At 46.5% G+C, this 17,699-nt stretch overlaps 1 protein-coding gene across 1 annotated transcript in view; it reads right to left on the bottom strand.

Annotated features, from left to right (window-relative positions):
- sema4ba (sema domain, immunoglobulin domain (Ig), transmembrane domain (TM) and short cytoplasmic domain, (semaphorin) 4Ba) overlaps window positions 1–17,699 on the bottom strand; it is a 30,418-nt gene that overhangs the window by 9,717 nt on the left and 3,002 nt on the right. Inside the window, exon 2 of the mRNA XM_079743071.1 lies at window positions 6,802–7,199. Within this exon, the coding sequence (XP_079599197.1) occupies window positions 6,802–6,910 (109 nt within the window). The 5' untranslated portion in view covers window positions 6,911–7,199. The remainder of the gene's footprint in view (window positions 1–6,801; window positions 7,200–17,699) is intronic.

Consider the following 17,699-nt stretch of genomic DNA (forward strand, 5'->3'; position numbering starts at 1 on the left):
TGTGGTAAATGCCTCTACAGTAGGCTATTGGGTTTTAAAAGCTACTCAGACGATAGACCATGGTTAACCACACCTTCTTGTTGCAGTGATCAGAGTATGCAAACAAGATGCAAAGAGGGATCAGGGTTGACCTGCCACGAGCCGTACAGACATAATGAGGCTGGTGCTGCATGTATTGAATAGGCAGCTGCTGGCAAGAATGCAAGTTTGCTGAAAATACTTATTTCAAAACCACCACCTCTTTAAAGGTTAATCTATATCCGTATCTGTTGAACATTTACACTGGTACCAGGAAAAGGAAAGGTAGATGATTGTAGCTAATGTAGCTGCCGTAAAGACAACATCCACCCTCCCCTTATCCTTCTTTCTAAATCAATATACACAACCTTGGTTTGGTGGGGGCAATTTAAAGTGCCTCCTCCTGCTTTGCCTCGCCTTATAATTAACATTTAAGTTCACCTTGGAGTGTTTCAACTCCAAGGTGAAGTTGGTGGAGGTTTTCCTTTTCCTGTTACCAGTATAAATGTACTACAGATATTTATGGATTAAGATTCATCTAGGGGACTTTATCAAGGGTTGACCTTCAAGGGTTGACCTTACACAGTAAAAGCAGTTGGATTAATCAGACAGACAAACAAGAAACATGTGTTTCAGTTTCCAGTAAAAAACTGGAAAACATGGATTCAATGCATCCATGCATTAGGGCGTATAAATGTATGTCCTGGTCCGGGGGCCACTAATCACACTAACATACTGTTGGCTTCTAGACCAAGCCCATGGCTGCTTCCACATCCCTTTGTATCCAGGACGAACCACATCTCTCCCACATACGTTATACTCCTCTATTGTTGTTGGCCACCTGAAGAGACACACTGCGGTGTGAGGGACTGTAACTGAGCAGGTCAAGGACAGAGCAGGTCCAGGACAGAGCCCTCTGTGGCGGTGGAACGAGAGGCCAGGCTCTGTGGTGTTGGGGCCACAATGGAAGGGTGCTACAGAGGACAGCCAATACACGGAAATCCATCTAAACCGAGTGAACATCCAATAGATAGAATGGGCTGAACGTAACAACGTTTCTATGCATGCAGAGCTTTATTTTTGTTTCAGCGATGATTCCAATGTCAGGAATTATTGATTGCTGGGCGATCTGACCAAAATGGTGGTGGCTTGATACCAAATTAGCCAATCCATGGCTAGACACTGTGGCCATTCACACACGTCCAGGCAGTCATGTGTTACAGCAGTGTTTCACCAGCGGTTCACCCTGTCACCCGCCACATCCCTCAGTCTGATCCCCCCAGTCTGACCTCTGAGAGGGGCAGCAGTGTGTGACTCACAGCTCCTCTTGGGGTTTGTCCTCAAGGGGCCACCGTCTGAGCATGCTTCTTGAACAGAGCATGCATTAACACACACACACACACACACACTGGGCTTGGCAGCTGTAAGCAATGTGAGATCATTACTATCATTATGTAATTAAATGTCATTTCTAGCAAATGACACTGCTTAATGGATTGCGACGCTTATTTCCGGCACCGCCACGCTAATCTAATTTTGGGGTGCGACATGAATTGCTTGTAGCTCTGGGTGAATCCAGAGAAGTTTGTTATTCTGCTGGACTTCCAACTGGTTCCAATATAGTTTGCAGTGGTTATTTGAAAGCCTGGGATAGCCCCTTTTAAAGGGCAATCGGGTAGTAGTCTGGTTTCAGTGTGGAGATCTGCCAAGCTTGTTCTGTAGAGAAACTGACATGGGTAACATTGGGAACCCCCTTTTAAAGAGGCAGCAACCTTTCCCAGCATTTACTGCAGGGCATTCTGGAAATGTAGCGATACAAACATTTGTACATTTACGTTAAGAATATCCTCCTTCATAATATAACAATATAAACGTATAATATAAACAGAATGCAGTGCCCTTTTAGTACACTGATGCTGCTATAGCATGGGGAGCCTGTGAGAAAGCTTGCCAGCGACTGACCTGGAAAAAGATCAACCTCCCTTTATTGAGCTCAAGGACAAACTATAGAATCGCAGTGAGTCCTCTTTAAGGGAGGGCTGGCCTGGTCTGTGGCCCACATTGATGTCTTTCTCCGTCAACATCGCGCCGCGCCCCTTGGGGGAACCCATGTGTAGATGTTTATTCCAAGAGCTTCAAACAAGAATACATATCATTTATAGGATATAATATAATTGGCTCTTGGTCAAGCTGAAGAAGAACGCCAAAATTAAATGATAAAACCAAACAAGATTCGACATTCAATTATAAATATACAACGTGTCAGAGTTACATATCTAATGTGTGAACTAAGGTTCGAGATACAAGACTACACTACTACTGCTAACTTTGTTCTTCAGCATTGACACTGTGTTGGTTGATTGCCATGTTGTTGAGTTGTCGTGGATACATCCAGCGTCTGAAGGACAGGTGCTGCTCAGCATCTGGCAGACTGAGACAAACGGCCGATCGGGCTAATTCACCGGGAGTTCGTTAGGCACGCTGCGAGCCTGCTGTTTGTGTTGTTAGCTTCTGGGGCTACATCTTGTTAGCAGCATATTAACTCCACTTGTAGCTTCACGCAGACCTCACGGTTGTGGGGAAAATGCTGGCAGTTCAGAAATACCAGCTTCGGTAAACAGTCGGGCTGGGAGGTTTCAGTGAGAGTCGATCCACATGAAAACCCCTGTGGAAAGCCTTGAAACCCAGAGCAAGAAATAAGACTGCAGACTCGGTATTAAGATGACAGGGTCGTATAATATGCTTGATGGAAGGAATTCATAGGGACGTCACGTAGCATTGAATCTAAGTGTTATTTTGAGAAAGGATTAGTTTCCAAAAGCCGTTAACCAAGAAATGTACCATTGAGTTTATTCGCCAAAGAAAAATTGGTTCCTATGAGTGAAAGATTGACTGCTGCTCTGTACCAACTAGACCTACTGGTCAGCAAACAAGACAGAGGTGTAAGCAGGTATGAAAATAGCACACAGACACACACACACACACACACACACACACACACACACACAGACGTTGCATGCGGCGATGGTGAGGATGAGGATGGCCATGATGATATAGCAACACATCACAATCTTAATGTAACCAATCACCACGGTGTAAGTGCATAGTGCACCAACCTGGCTGACATGATTACAAGGAGTTTTATTTAGAGTGGGAGAGAGCGATACCTCACAGGAAATGAATGTGTTTTCACAAGGTCCATTGAGTTTTAATAATGGAGCCGCCCTGCAAGCAGATGACATAAACATAAACATAAAAATGGGTAATCAATGCTCTTCCCGCTCGCGGCACGGAGAGAATGAAGGAGACAATGTCGGCTGGTGAATCAGTTTGATAGAAACTCACAATTAATAAGAAATAAGTGAGAGCCACCCCCACATTAGATGCCATTGTTCTGACATTCAACTCAAAGTGTTTGAGATTTGAAAAACTGTGAGTTGTGATTGATTTTATATCCATATCATCATTGTAAAATAATATCAAACCAGATATATGGCATGTTCTGAATTTGAATTGGTAGCCCATTCAAATTTTAAAATAATTCAAAAGTGCCGCAAACGTGGTTGAGATCAGAAGGGAAACAAAACTAGCTCTGTGCTCTGAGCCAGACTCACCTCCCTAAAATCGAGCCAACATCTGACTTCAGCCTGCTAATGTCAAAACAATACCTTATCAAGGAGTCTGGCCTCGGGGGCAGAAGCAGCCCTATAACTTAGAATTAGACTAAAAAAACTAACACTGTTTCCAGTTGAGTTGCCCATTCATTTAGTCCCGTGATCAAAGCCAAATGCAAAGCTGTGCATGACATTTAAATATCCACACACAGTCTAGACAGCTGTTACTGTGTCTCCTCTCTCCCTGGTTTTGCTTTATTAAAGGGATCAAATCAGGCATGTCTAGAGGAGAGAAACCTTATCAAACCTGTCAACAGGCCCTTCTCTAGTCACATGCCTCCATCTACAGTACTAACCCCCTACTGAGCATTATCATCTAGTATTAACCCCCTACTGAGTCCTATCATCTAGTATTAACCCCCTACTGAGTCCTATCATCTAGTATTAACCCCCTACTGAGCCCTATCATCTAGTACTAACCCCCTACTGAGCCCTATCATCTAGTACTAACCCCCTACTGAGCCCTATCATCTAGTACTAACCCCCTACTGAGCCCTATCATCTAGTACTAACCCCCTACTGAGCCCTATCATCTAGTACTAACCCCCTACTGAGCCCTATCATCTAGTACTAACCCCCTACTGAGCCCTATCATCTAGTACTAACCCCCTACAGCACCATCAAGAAGCCCGGCCCTCATCTGACTCCACCCCTCACCCCCCTTTTGAACAGTCCAGAAGTCCCACTGGACCAGGGGGTCCAGTCTGCTTTATTTGTTGTGCATGTCTCATGGGGGCGGGGTGTCCTACAGAGGGATAAATACACCGTCCTACTCAAGTGGTCAGAGGGGGAGGCGGGGTTAAAACTGATCATGTGACGCACCGCGCCGCATGGTCTGAGTTAAAGCGGGGAACAGAAAGCAGAGGGAAAAGCAGATGTGGACTCCAGTGCGTGAACGCCTGATCCATCCTGATAGCCGCTTAATGAGATCCAGATCCGGGATTCACACCGCAACGCTCACATACACATACACACACACACACACACACACACACACAAACACACACGCATACAAGCGCGCACACGCACATGCACACACACACACACACACCGTCTCACTCACAAACACACACTCTCACACACACACACACACACACACACACCCACACAGACAAACACACACACACACACACACACACACACACACACACACACACACACACACACGCACACACACACAAACAGTCAAACACACACACACAGACACATCCTGGCTCATTATTCATGGCCGATTAGCCTCTTCATTAGGGCCCAACACAGAGCAGTAGAGGGGGGCTGGAGGGGGGGGGGGGGGGGGGGGGGGGGGGGGGCGAGGGGGGCTACGGTTTAAATTTGGACTGTCCAAAATGGTGTGCTTCAAATGTTGTGCTTCATGAGTGGAGGCCGGATATCAAACTAGAAAATACTTTACTGAAAAGGACAGAGATGAAGAGAGAAAGATAGAATGAGAGAGTACGAGAGGGGGGGGAGAAGAGAGAGAGAGAGAGAGAGAGAGAGAGAGAGAGAGAGAGGGTAGGAGGGAGAGAGAGAGAGAGAGAGAGAGAGAGGGTAGGAGGGAGAGAGAGAGAGAGAGAGAGAGAGAGAGAGGTTAGGAGGGAGAGAGAGAGAAAGGGGGGAGGGCGGGCGAGAGAAGGAGCGAGGAGGGAGCGAGGGGGAGGGAGAGAGAGAGAGAGAGAGAAAGGGTGAGGGAGAGAGACAGACAGGGAGAGGGAGGAAGTGGAGGAGGAGGTGGGTTAGAGCGAGTGGAAAAAGAACTGCTCCTTGAGGCCCTTCTCTCCAGTGGCACAGGGAAGGAAACGTGACACAGTGAGCAGAACAGTGGAAAATGTCATTGGAGCACCAATGACATTTCTGATCCAGGACAGACGTTCAGGCTACTGGCTAACCACACACTTTGGAATCTTTTTTCTTTGCAGAAGCAGCTGCATGGCATTGGTGGTGTAGGTCCTCCAGGGTTCCTCTATCTCTGGGATGACACAGCCCTATATGTACGGTTCAAGGCTTACTGCCGCGCTTATTGAGCTCATAGCTTTTGCACAACAGCATGGTCTTTGTCATCAGGAGCAGAAGACGGCGGGCTGGGAGGGCACATGTTGTTGTGAAGCGCTCCATCAGTGCCTGACTGCCTGTGAGCTGTACAGGTTGGCAGGTGAGAGAGATTACCTGTTGGTGCAGAGGCACTACGTCAGACAGGCAGCAGGCTCAGACAGGCAAGAGGCCGGAGCTATTTTGAAAGCGTGCGTGCCAGCCAACCACTCTGTTTTCTTGTAATTACAGCGCTCCTGAGACTGTACGGCTTAAAGAGACATATGTAGTTTTTTTCCCCCCTTCGTTGTGTCATATACATTCCATAGTATGTTCTGCACGAACATTGTATGAGTTGTGTTGTTCAGGCAATGATATTACTCATTGAATTATGACTCATTAAACATCTCACATCAACTTTGGGATTCATCCTTAAAATGCTCATAAATTACAAAAACAAGGTTCCTTTAAAATAAAATGAAAGACATGTTTAAGGATGATATTTCCTTTGTGTGACCCTCGGTCTGTAACATGTTGTGATATAGGCATTCTTCCTTTGGCTTGAAAGTGTCCCATGTTGATTTCAGGATCATGACATTCCATAACTCCTAGAAAACAAGGGGCCGAGCTACCTAGACAAGAGCCCCATTCATGGCATGGATTAAGTTGGATTTACAACACATAAACTCTGGACAAACAAACTTAACTGAAACACTTGTTTACGTTCAGACGTTCAAGCACACCAAACATTCAAAGCCAAGCATTCATCTTTTTCACCTTATTTTCCTACCGCTTAGGAAAAAGGAACATCAACACGGACCAATGTCGTGACGCACAGATTAAAGCATTCGGCCTCTTCTCAGTTCATCTTATTGGAGGTTTCACTAAAATCACTCCACCTCCGCCCAAGTCAAACACCGTTCAAATGCCTTCACCATGAGGCTTGTTCCTGTTTTTTCTCAAACATTATATGTATTACCCTGTGGCTGAAAATAAAGCTGGAAATTAGGAAAAAACCCACACTACAGACATCATCTGACTGGGTACTGAAGCACGGCGATGCAGAGACAGCGACAAGACTTACTGTAAGGGAAGGTGAGGCGTGGCGTGACATCGTTCTCGGTGGCGGCTGTCCGCACCACGCTGACCAGTAGGACGGTGAGGGCCTGGAGACAGAGCAGGGCCACACCCATTGTCCCAAATGGCTCAGGGGTCCTTCCAGCCAGATCACAGTGGTTCCCTCTCAGGAAGTTAGGGAATTCATGAAGTTCCACTCTTGGTTTTTCACTCCTCTTCCCTTCTTCAACGTCAGAGGTTTTCCCTGAAGAGCCGAGCTGTGGTGAGAGTGGTCATCCGGGGCTGGAAATAAGGCTGGGATTCAGAGGGATGACCTTTGACCTAAGAGTGAACTTCCAAGGACATGCAGCCTCTTCCAACCGCCTCCATCTGTGCACCAGAGCGTAGCTGGCTGTGGGTGGATATCTGCACAGGCACATAAACACAGAGACACACAGTTAGCCATATGAGCATGGTTTCTTCCTTTTTATACCAAAGTCATGCAATGAGTTACGGTTGTCATTAAAAAGCAGCTGCATTTTGGTCACTGAACACACATGAATCACAAAATAATGAAGCCAATCCTCTTGGATGCAATGATTTTAACATTTTTAGAGTTCCCTTGTCCTACGTTTAGGGCTTATGTTCCCTGTGTGCCATGCATACTGTGCCGTGAGCGTCGCTTTATAATTCCAGTGAAACGACCAATTCCTCCAGTACACAACAATCACAGCATTTACACATTCAGAGCACTGGGAACAAAGGTCAGAACAAATGAAGCACATTTATCGTTCTCGTGCAGCCCGATAAAAGTGCTGGAGTCTCCAGCCGGCCTTTTCACACACCACAGCCACATATTTCATATTACACATTGCAATAGTCCAGGCTACACATGTTATTTTCATATAATTCTGCAAAAGACTTGTTTGCAACAAAGCAGTATTGGCACATGTCCAGAGGTTGTGGGTTCAAAGCCAGCTTTGTGTAAGTGTCTTACAATGCTGTGAGTAATTGATAAACGTATATCTCGTATCATCATCTGGGTGGTGCACTGTAGACTTTTAATCCCCTGCACAGACAACTTTACGACACTATTGTAGACGCCCCCCCCCCCCCCCATTGTGAGGGAACTTCTCTGTTAATAAGTAGGGCACCTAGTGTGAACACTGCCAAGACATCCCATAATATAATGAAACAGGTGTGCCTCTGCGCGCTCCTCCTCACATCTTCTTCAATGACCATTCTGCTCCATAAGAAAAAGGGGTTTGTAATGAGGCCAGATGATAAGGCTGCTACCCGATCCTGACATCAGACAGGGTCTCCCCTGTCCACACACAACAGAGGCTGCAACAGGGAGTAGCTCTTTAAATACAGCCCAGCCTGGGCTTAGGTTTCACGCAGGGTATTGCTATCCAGGGCCAAGTGTGTGTGAGTTGTGTGTCTGTGGTGGAGGTGGGTGTGTAGGCATTCAATTGAACAAAGGGTAGTCTAGGAAATTGGCAACCAAATCTCAGCTCAGATGATTATCCCACAGAAGTTATTCATTATAATAAAAAATACAATGCCACACTCTGCTAGGAAGATGGCGAAACAAACGCAGACATGTGGTTTTTTAATCAAAACACATATGTTCCGAGCTTATAGCCCCGGGAAATTGAATGATTATCTTCTGCAGTAGTACCATTTCTAAATATTTGGGTTACATCTCAAGTCAATGGCGATAGTGACCATAAGTTAGCCCTTTTATTTTTTGACGTTGCTTATACTTGTAGTCGCTGTTGGACAAGAGCGACTGCAAGAACCATCACAGAGCGCCATTGTGCAAAAAATGTGTTTTTGGGTACGATGTCGATAGACCAACAACGGGCAGTGTACGAACCCAGCATCACTGAGCCGGTCTGACAGATGGGGGGCGGAGGGGAAAGGGAGAGAGTCACATCTATCTGGCTGAACCCAACTGAAGCTACAGAGAGAGAGGGATAGAGGGAGAGAGAGAGAGAGAGAGAGAGAGAAAGCGAGAGAGAGAGAGAGAGAGAGAGAGTGAGAGAGAGATCCACTCTGGGTGAAAGCGAGAACAAGAGCCCCTCTGACAGCTAAGATATCTATATGCAACTCTGCACCGCAGCAATCTCCTGCGCTCCCACACCAACGGGCTAGTGAATCATCCCTTTGAGCCGCTGCACACAGTCTGACAGACCTCTCCTCGGGAAAAAAGGGAAGAGGAATACTGCTCGTGGTTCATCATTGTGAAGCTAACAATGTGTTCTTATGACCTCCTCTGGTTCCAGTAGTTAGGGTTAGCAGCAGACAGTTTGCAGCTCCATGCTGTCCACTGGCAAGAAGGGAAAATCTGCAGCATTTACTTACGGCACACAACACACACAACGCACACACAGACTACCCCCCACGGAAAAACGCAATTAGAAACATAAATAAATGCATTGTGAATTAAAATAAATTTTTATACAAGGAGCGTGCTAAATAGAGGGGGGCTGGTTAAGGACCTTCTGGTTTGAATTTTCCTTTGCAGAAAAGTCCTACCCTATGAACGTAGACTCTCGACAAATAGACAACTTTTCACCTGCTTTTGATCCTGCCTAAACGATAGAAACACTCTTCACATGGTTGCATCATGGATTCGATTCATCCTTGCAGCAACGCTAAAATAGCTACATTAGAGAGGATGACTCCTATCTCCCCCGAGTATGCGAGTTATATTTAAACAAACAGGGAAATTCCTGGAGCTCCTTGCCAGTCGTTTCCTGTAATGCTGCACTAGTACACTAGAACAGTGTGTGTGCGTGCCTCTATATATATCGATGAATGGCAAAGTCCGACCAATGACAGCCCTGTTCATACAAATGTGGAAGTCTTATAAATAGCAGCAGTGCTTACGTTGCCCAAACAGGTGGTAAGCTATCAGGGTTTGTTATTTCAGGAGGAGGGGGGCGGGGTCAAGGCTCCTTGAATTCCACAAACACACTTACACACTGAAACACACAAACACACACACACACACACACACACACACACACACACACACACACACACACACACACACACACACACACATACCACAGCTGACTGGAAAACCTCTGATTGACAAATGGCACTTGTGTTATTCTGTCATCTTTAGCCTAAGCCACCTGAGAACAAGCACACAGTGACCCCCACCACCACCACCTTCACCACCAGTTCCACCACCACCACCGCCACCATGGAGTACAGAGTCCCACCAACACCTTCACCACCTTCACCCCCACCAACACCACCACCACAAAGCGCAGAACCCCACAACTACCACCACCAACAGCACCACCACCACCCTCAACACCACCTTCACCTTCACCACCACCATCACTAGATAGTGACCACCACCATCACCACCACTACATCGGGACCACCAACACCAACCCCTTCACCACCATCACCAAGCACAGAGTCCCACCAGCACCCCCACCATCACCTAGCACAGCATCCAGCCACCACCTGGGCCTGGCTGGGGTCACGCACACCCAGATCAATAGCTTTCAAGTCCTCTGTAGTACTTTATATTCTCTGCAGGCTGCCGTAGCTGAGGCCAGAGCAGACGTGTGAAGCAGATGTTAACCGTGGCGTCGTCTGGTAGGGGGGGCAGCGCTCGGTAGTACATTGGGTCAGTGGCGCCGATAAGCCGACATGTGTGTAGCACAATGAGGACCTTGCACCTTCATCCTTCTCACGTTTCTTAACCATTCAGTTGTTCTGAGATAGCCATCGATGAGCCCAGTGGCCCGATGCCATGCCTTTCGAACGGGGGGACGGTAGCGAGCAGTGACAAGGCAGGTCTGGAGTTTCCACTGAGAAGGCATTACTGATATAAGACACCACCGCCCGCCATTACACTAACCACGGCATTGTGAGCACTCCTGGTATAATGATTCTGCACTTCCCCCTCGCTGAATGGAAATCTGCCGTTTATGCGATTAGGTGACGGAAAAGCCTGGAAAAGTCTCCCTTATTTTTCCCCAATTTTGCACTCGACCCATTTTAAGACGAATCCCAAGAGCTCCACGTAATCAATTGCTCCTCTGGTGAACGCAATGATCACGTTTAATTGCGTAATTAAAACGTGATACATTTTTGGACACAGATAGAAGACATTTTTAACACAAGGGTTCAAGGGTTTAATTTTGAAAGCCGTATTGTGGCGATTTGGTTTCCAGAGGGAGTTTTAACACATGTTCAGATGCTGTTATCTGTATTTGGTTACCCCTTCAATTTGATTGTATCAGGGGGTAAAATAACAGTATTAAACAATTCCAACACCTTCTTCTATATCCAATGGTTAAGCCAAACAGATCATGAAGAGTGAAAGTATATTATTAATTATATTTCCATTGCATTCCATATCCCCACTTTATCACAAATTTCAATAACAGATGCGGAGCCAGCAGAAGGTGCTCTGTGAAAGATGAAAAATAGCAAGGTTAGCTTTGTTGCAAGTCTGCTATCACCATCAGACCCTTGCTGACAGGAGAACAGAAAGGATTCGTATCTGGATAAATGGATAGTGAAAGGGAGAGGGAGAGATTAAAGCTAATTCTGAGATATTTCAATGGTTAACACTATTTTTTCCTTGCCAAAAGTAAAAAAAAAGTAAATATTTTTTTAGGATTGTGGAAAGAAGTTATCTTTAATATCCCACAGACTCATTTTAGTCTGATGTCTCTTTACATCTGCTAAAACAAATCTGCTCCTATAAAGTTCTAATTCAATCTGCACTTTCATTAGTATTTTTATTGAGTGATTCATCTTACCTCGTTTTTTTTTTTTTGCACAGATGTCATTTCTGTTGCCAAATTTATGTCAAATCAGATGCACCTTAAACCCAGATGAGAAGCTTTCAAGTGTTGACATGCATTCAGTTTGATCATGGAGGACTGAGGGAAAATGTGTTTTTGGCTAGTTTGAGTCAAATAAACTAAAATGGAAGAAGATTCAAGCAACCCTTTAATTATGCAATAATTAATAAGTGAATTATCATTGCATATATATGACCCATACAATTAATCAAAATGGGACTATTCTATGGGCTGCCCTGTGGTAGTTTGTGGGGGCTGAAAGGAAACACTGCATGTCTGTTTCAACTAGAGAAAAAAATTATAATAAAAAAAATAGTGATGAGACACACATAAAGCCCTGGCACAACCACTGTTTTCCATTTTCCATTCAGAAAGGGGTCAGCTAAAGTCTGACATATCTTTTAAGTAGATCTGTGATTACTGACCAAAGGCTTGATATAGAACGGTTATTTAAAAAAAGGGATTCTGTTTAAATGGCTGGTAGAGGTATATTACTGGGAGTTAATGGGTTTTATGAGCTGTCCTGGGGTCTGTCAAACACAGGTGAAGAACTATGCAGTGCCCTTACTCCTTTATGTAGGTCAGGTCTGGTGAAGCACTTGTTCTCACTCAAAACGTCGGCCTTGATTTATCCCTCATTCTTTCGGTGGAACCATGGTGAAATGCTTGCCCAGATAGGAGCGAGGTCTGATACTGTGGGCACAAGCTGCGGTGCAAACATTTATTTTAAGTTTCTTTTTGTTGATATGATATATTGGCTTTGCAATCTTTAGGGATTGTGAGTTAATCTATCCGAGTATAAGCACATCTGACATCCGCCACGTTTAGGAAAATGACAAACTTCATATTTTTTGATGTGATAAATGAATAACGCAGGAAGCCTGACAGCTGTTAGTCCATCCTCATTGCCTATTGATTCAAGTTCACATGCATAACAAATACAATGTAGTGCTGGTTGGTTGAAACCTGATTAGGACAGTGCAGCATTCAAGGCCGCAAACAAAACCACAGGGCGTTTTTCTTCTTCATTGTTTCTCATTGTTGACCACAGCAAGACGCTGCCCACATTCCACTAGCTTAAAGGCTTAGACAGCAGCTCAGACCACTGGCCATAGCGCAGCGAGCGGCTAACATCCATCACTGTTAAACGCTGATAAAAGCATTGGAACATCCCCATCACATGGCCATCCCCAGCCCAGATTACCAACAAGCCGCCAGGGTCAAGACCCTTCGCCTTGGAGGCATGTGACAACCTCCCGGCACAAGGGGCAGGCATTAAAGATGTGCATAAAGAACATGGATATGGTATACAAATTGCCCGTCATACCTGTTCCATGCGACAGCGTTAACTTTAGATGCTGAAACGGTGATGTGGTAACTACAACACCATTTAAGCATCTAAAGAAACTCACAGGACAAATGAGTTGGAAATGGTGTTGAAGAGTCGCAGTTTGAAAAAACAGGTCGAATGGTTTTCATAGTTGCTTGTATCCTGCTGAGTTGGCTTTGTGTGCAGCGCTCTGTGAGTGACACTGAATCTAGACTGTTCTTTTGTAGTTACCTTATGCTCAGCATAATCAAAGACTTCTGTTAGGGGGTGCTATTGGCAAAGAATGCTCTCCGACTGAGCTTTTCCAAGATTGGCTGTCTGATATTTCCCAGCTGAAACATGTTCACAGAATATATTTGCAGAGTATTAAAACGGCTACACGACTGATCTCGGGGCAACATGAGCAGCGTTGGGACGTACATGACTTGCTGATGCCTGTATCGCTGCCGAACAGATTCCCTTTTGCCTCAACAAGAGTGCCTGGAAAATATTCAACCTCAGCCAGATTCCCAGGGCTCCCTTCCCCTCCACAAGCCCAACACATTAGCACACCCTTCTACCAAGGTGACATCCCCATTCTTAGGGGTCACACTCTGAGGCAGCTGACCGTGTCTCCCCACCCTCCACCCTCAACCCGCTGCAGTGAACTCTCTTCAAGATCAATAGAAAGCCACGCATTCCTCATCTGAACGTTTAAGTGTCACAAAGGCATTGGTATCCCAGAAATCCATGACATCTTCTGGGTTTCGTTTAACAATGCATATGTCTTAGTAAATTCCAATCATTGACACAGAGTCACCCGTGGCAACCGGAATCGACCGATGGTATGAGGTCAACCTAATTGATTAACCATTTGGTGCAGACTGGGCTGTTGTCATTCAAGATGGCGACCTGTGAGGCAGGCCAGGCAGTCCTTCACCAAAAAGGAATTAGCTAATTTGTGTAAACTTTGCCGAACTAGTTTGTAAAACAAATATATTGGAGCACTAATGTTATAAAACTTGAGTTAAACTTCAGCTGTTCTTGTTTGTCTCTATTGCAGGAGAGGCCTTGGAGATGGTTAAGTCGAAGCGATGTGTTGCCAAAATGCAAGACTCCTCTTTAGCTATCGGGGGAAATGCACGTCTTCACATGTATAAGCAAATGTTGAAATGTGCAAGAACAAACATCCCAAACTTTGTTCAGCCAGCCAGCAGTCTATCATGACGTTCAAAGCTGTCATAAAAAATAAACTAAAATAAACACCTTAACCTCACTTTACCCAGAGGACGAAATCAAATGTTGTAAAAAAAAAAGGAACAACCCTCATTAAACTGCCCACACGCTTTACACTCACTACATCAACGTTTATAAAAAGACTTCAACCGATTACTTTTCAAACTGCGACTATAGAACACAGATAGCATCGGCAGATGACATGTTGGCAGACCACTCCGCGTCATTTGAGTCCATTAAATCTGCGGTGTTCGTGCTGCTCGTGGGTTTTTATTTCTGCCAGATGATACCTGCATGCTAAACAGTTCTGCCCCTCTAGATGAAGTCTGCCAGCCGCTGCCTTGAAGCCCGGAGGCAGCGTATCTATAACGGTCTCGCAGACGCGGGCGGCACACACACAGCCAGAGAGAGAGGGAGGACAGGGGGGCCGCGGCCCCCACCCGCCACACTGACACAGCAGAGAAGGCATTAGGAAAAAAGGCCACAAGATGGCCCGTGAGTTGTGTGTGTCTCTTCTGTATCGCATCCACTGACCGGCCATGATTAATTATTCAGACGGGCACTATCCCACTGCACTATGCCTCTCCGGGCCCGCCCCTGGCAGACAGCGGCGGGCCCATCTTTCACACTAAACCGCCACAGGAAATGTTCTCTCCCTTTTCCCCCCTCTGTTTGTTTCCTGATCTATAATGGATCCCCCCCCCCCCCCCCCACCCGCTCGCAATGACTTGGGGAAGTGTACAACAATAGGAGATAAGGGGATTCCGTTTCAATGTCGTTAAAGTCTCTGAAAGTCATTTGTAAACAGGGTGGTTTGCGTCTAGTTCGTAAGAGGGTCATAAAGCGTGCGCGACCTCGGCGAAAGGCCCGCTTAGCTTCAGAGTATTTAACCGCAAGGCAGAGGAGCCGTAACCATGATCCACACCCGGGCCTGGGAGCAGTACTCGGTATTAATACTACAGTACCGTGACTGTTATCCGTGTCAAGGATAGGATAGATCAAAGCACAAGGTATTTCATGACCCATTATATACCTGTCTCTTTTCTCTTTAGCTTTAAACCGGCGTGGCGCATGAGTGGTCTGATGTCCGCCGTCGGATTACCACAGATATCAGTGGTGGTGGGCTCCTGTGAATCCCGAGGAGGGTGTAGATGGCTTGTTTGTGGTGGTAAAAAAAGACCAGAGAGGGGTCTGTGACCGGAGGGCTGCTGCTGGAATGCCTCCCGGGGCCAGTGGCTCTCCGGGAGAGGGCAAATGCTCAACGATATCAAATCGCAGCGGTGGCAGCAAGAAGCGAAGGCGGGGTCTGGTTGGGTTGTGCGCTAAGTAAGCCTGAGGGGCTGAAGGCTGCACGGTGAATCCGACCGCCTGGTCGTCCTGTCAGGAAGAGAGGGAATAGACCCCCATCCCACCCCCCCTCCCCGAAACCCGTTCAACGCGCGCTGCCCATGACACCTCAGCTATGTCGGAACGCCGCGGCACAGGATCCGACGCTCCGCCCGACGGGGGGGAATGGTTCGCCGCACACGTCCTGCATTCTGAGGACAAAGCCTCTGTTGTTAGAAGTGTTGGGGCCTCGAGGTGTAAGTGGAGGTGACAGGGGATCGGGGCTGGGCTGACAGCCTCTGTACGACTCCCAACCGGCCCCGTAACCACCCGGAATTCATACTTCCTTTCGCTTCATTATTAATGATCCTGAATCACGGAAGTTGACTGGAAAAGCGGGCGGGGTTTCACAGACACTGCACACACACATAGACTAGTGTGTTTCTATCCCATCTACGTGAACACACACGCACACCCACGCACACCCCAACACCACCACGTGACTACTATCCTCGTGGTGCCGGTGTTCAATCAGAACTGGAGTGTGGGAGCGTGTACAGCCCGCTCTCTGTTGTCTCACGGCGGGGTGAGAGAGGCCGGGTCTCGGGGTAAACACAGCGCTCTGGCCCGCCTCCACCGCTTCACTCATTTCCCCCATCAGGGCCGGACTGTGCGGACGGGAGTGGGGGGGAAACACAGGAGACTGCTGTGCTCCCAGAATGCATGTTTGCAGAGTTCCCATCAGTGAGTACACAGTAATAGGACTCCCTGTAGGCCTGTGTTTAACCTTCAGGTTACAAGTGGCCAGCCTCTCCACAGGCCCGCCTCCTCGTCTCCGGCTGTTAACCCTTCGCCTCCATGCGGCGGTCACCACGCAAATAGAAAAAGGGTCCCGGCATGAAACGCCAGTGTGTGGAGTGAGGAGGATAGAAATAGAGAAACAAATAATTAGAAAATATGTTTTATAAATATCCTGATATGGGAATGAATGCTACTCTTTGAAGTCTATCTACAGGATAAAACATCAAGGAAAACTTGTATTAAACGCAGAAAGATAAATAAAAAAAAGTCCTGCATATTTTATATGCACATATATGAGTCATTTCATGAGTTTTCCCAAACAAATCCTAAACAAAGATTCAATAATATCAGTAAGTAATTTCATGAAAATGTTACGAAATTTGTATAATATACTATTACACTATTATTATTAACGTCTCCCTGCGATTACAGTTTTTCGCATACATAACGAACTCCAGGTCCCAGATTACACAAAGCGCGGTTAAGGTTAGCCCTAGCTCCATATTCTCTATTGTTAAGGCAGCTAATGCCCCCACCTTGCAGTTCATCTCAGCTGGTTCAGGGCCACTCAGACTGCTGACCATACAGCTTGTGTATTATAGTATTACCACACACACAATGCATCAGCCTCCCCCGTCTGTAATGCGGCGTGTACATCCAGACTCTATAGAGACGTCTGGGAGTTTAGAGCACTTGGGCAGACCGCCGTGTGGTCTGTCATAGAGCTTGGGGGGGGAGGGAGGGAGGGAGGGGGTCTTGGCAGATGGTGAGTTGCTTTAAAACTCGAGTTGAATCCCATCCCAGCTCTTTTACTGCCAAGGCTAATTGCATGACTTTATTTGTAATTTCATTCCAGAGAAGCCCTTGCCTGACAATCATTAGGCTATAACCATAATCAAACACAGACCCCGTCTCCCCCCATCTCCCTCCGACCCCCTGTTTCTCCCTCTCTCACACTCTCTCTCTCCCTTCATCTATCTCTCGCTCCTGCCATCTATCTCTCCCTCTCCCTGCCTCTCTCACCCTCTTTCCAGCTATCTCTTCCTCTCCCTGACTCTCTCTTTCCCTCTCCCTCTCTCTCCCTCACCCCCTCCACCCCTCTCTCTCTATATCCCTCTTTTTAGCTGAAGAAGAGGGAAAGAGGGGAACTGCCCTTGGGATATGATGACAAACTGGAAACGCTCGAGCTTTGGGCATCGCATCAGGGATTACGCATGATACACTATTGTGTGTTTTTCTACTTCCCCCGCTCCTCTGAAGAGACACATTCATCTGCTACAGGTTTGGTTGTTTGTGTGATGCGCTCAACTGATTCACATCTGATTTACAAAGTCCATAGTTCAACCGCAGAGATCACATCATCAAATAAGTTTGCTTTGCGCCAAGCACGATTTTCCTTTTCAAAATGAG

Source organism: Pollachius pollachius, assembly GCF_949987615.1.
Source record: "Pollachius pollachius genome assembly, chromosome: 9".
Taxonomy (NCBI): Eukaryota; Metazoa; Chordata; class Actinopteri; order Gadiformes; family Gadidae; genus Pollachius; species Pollachius pollachius.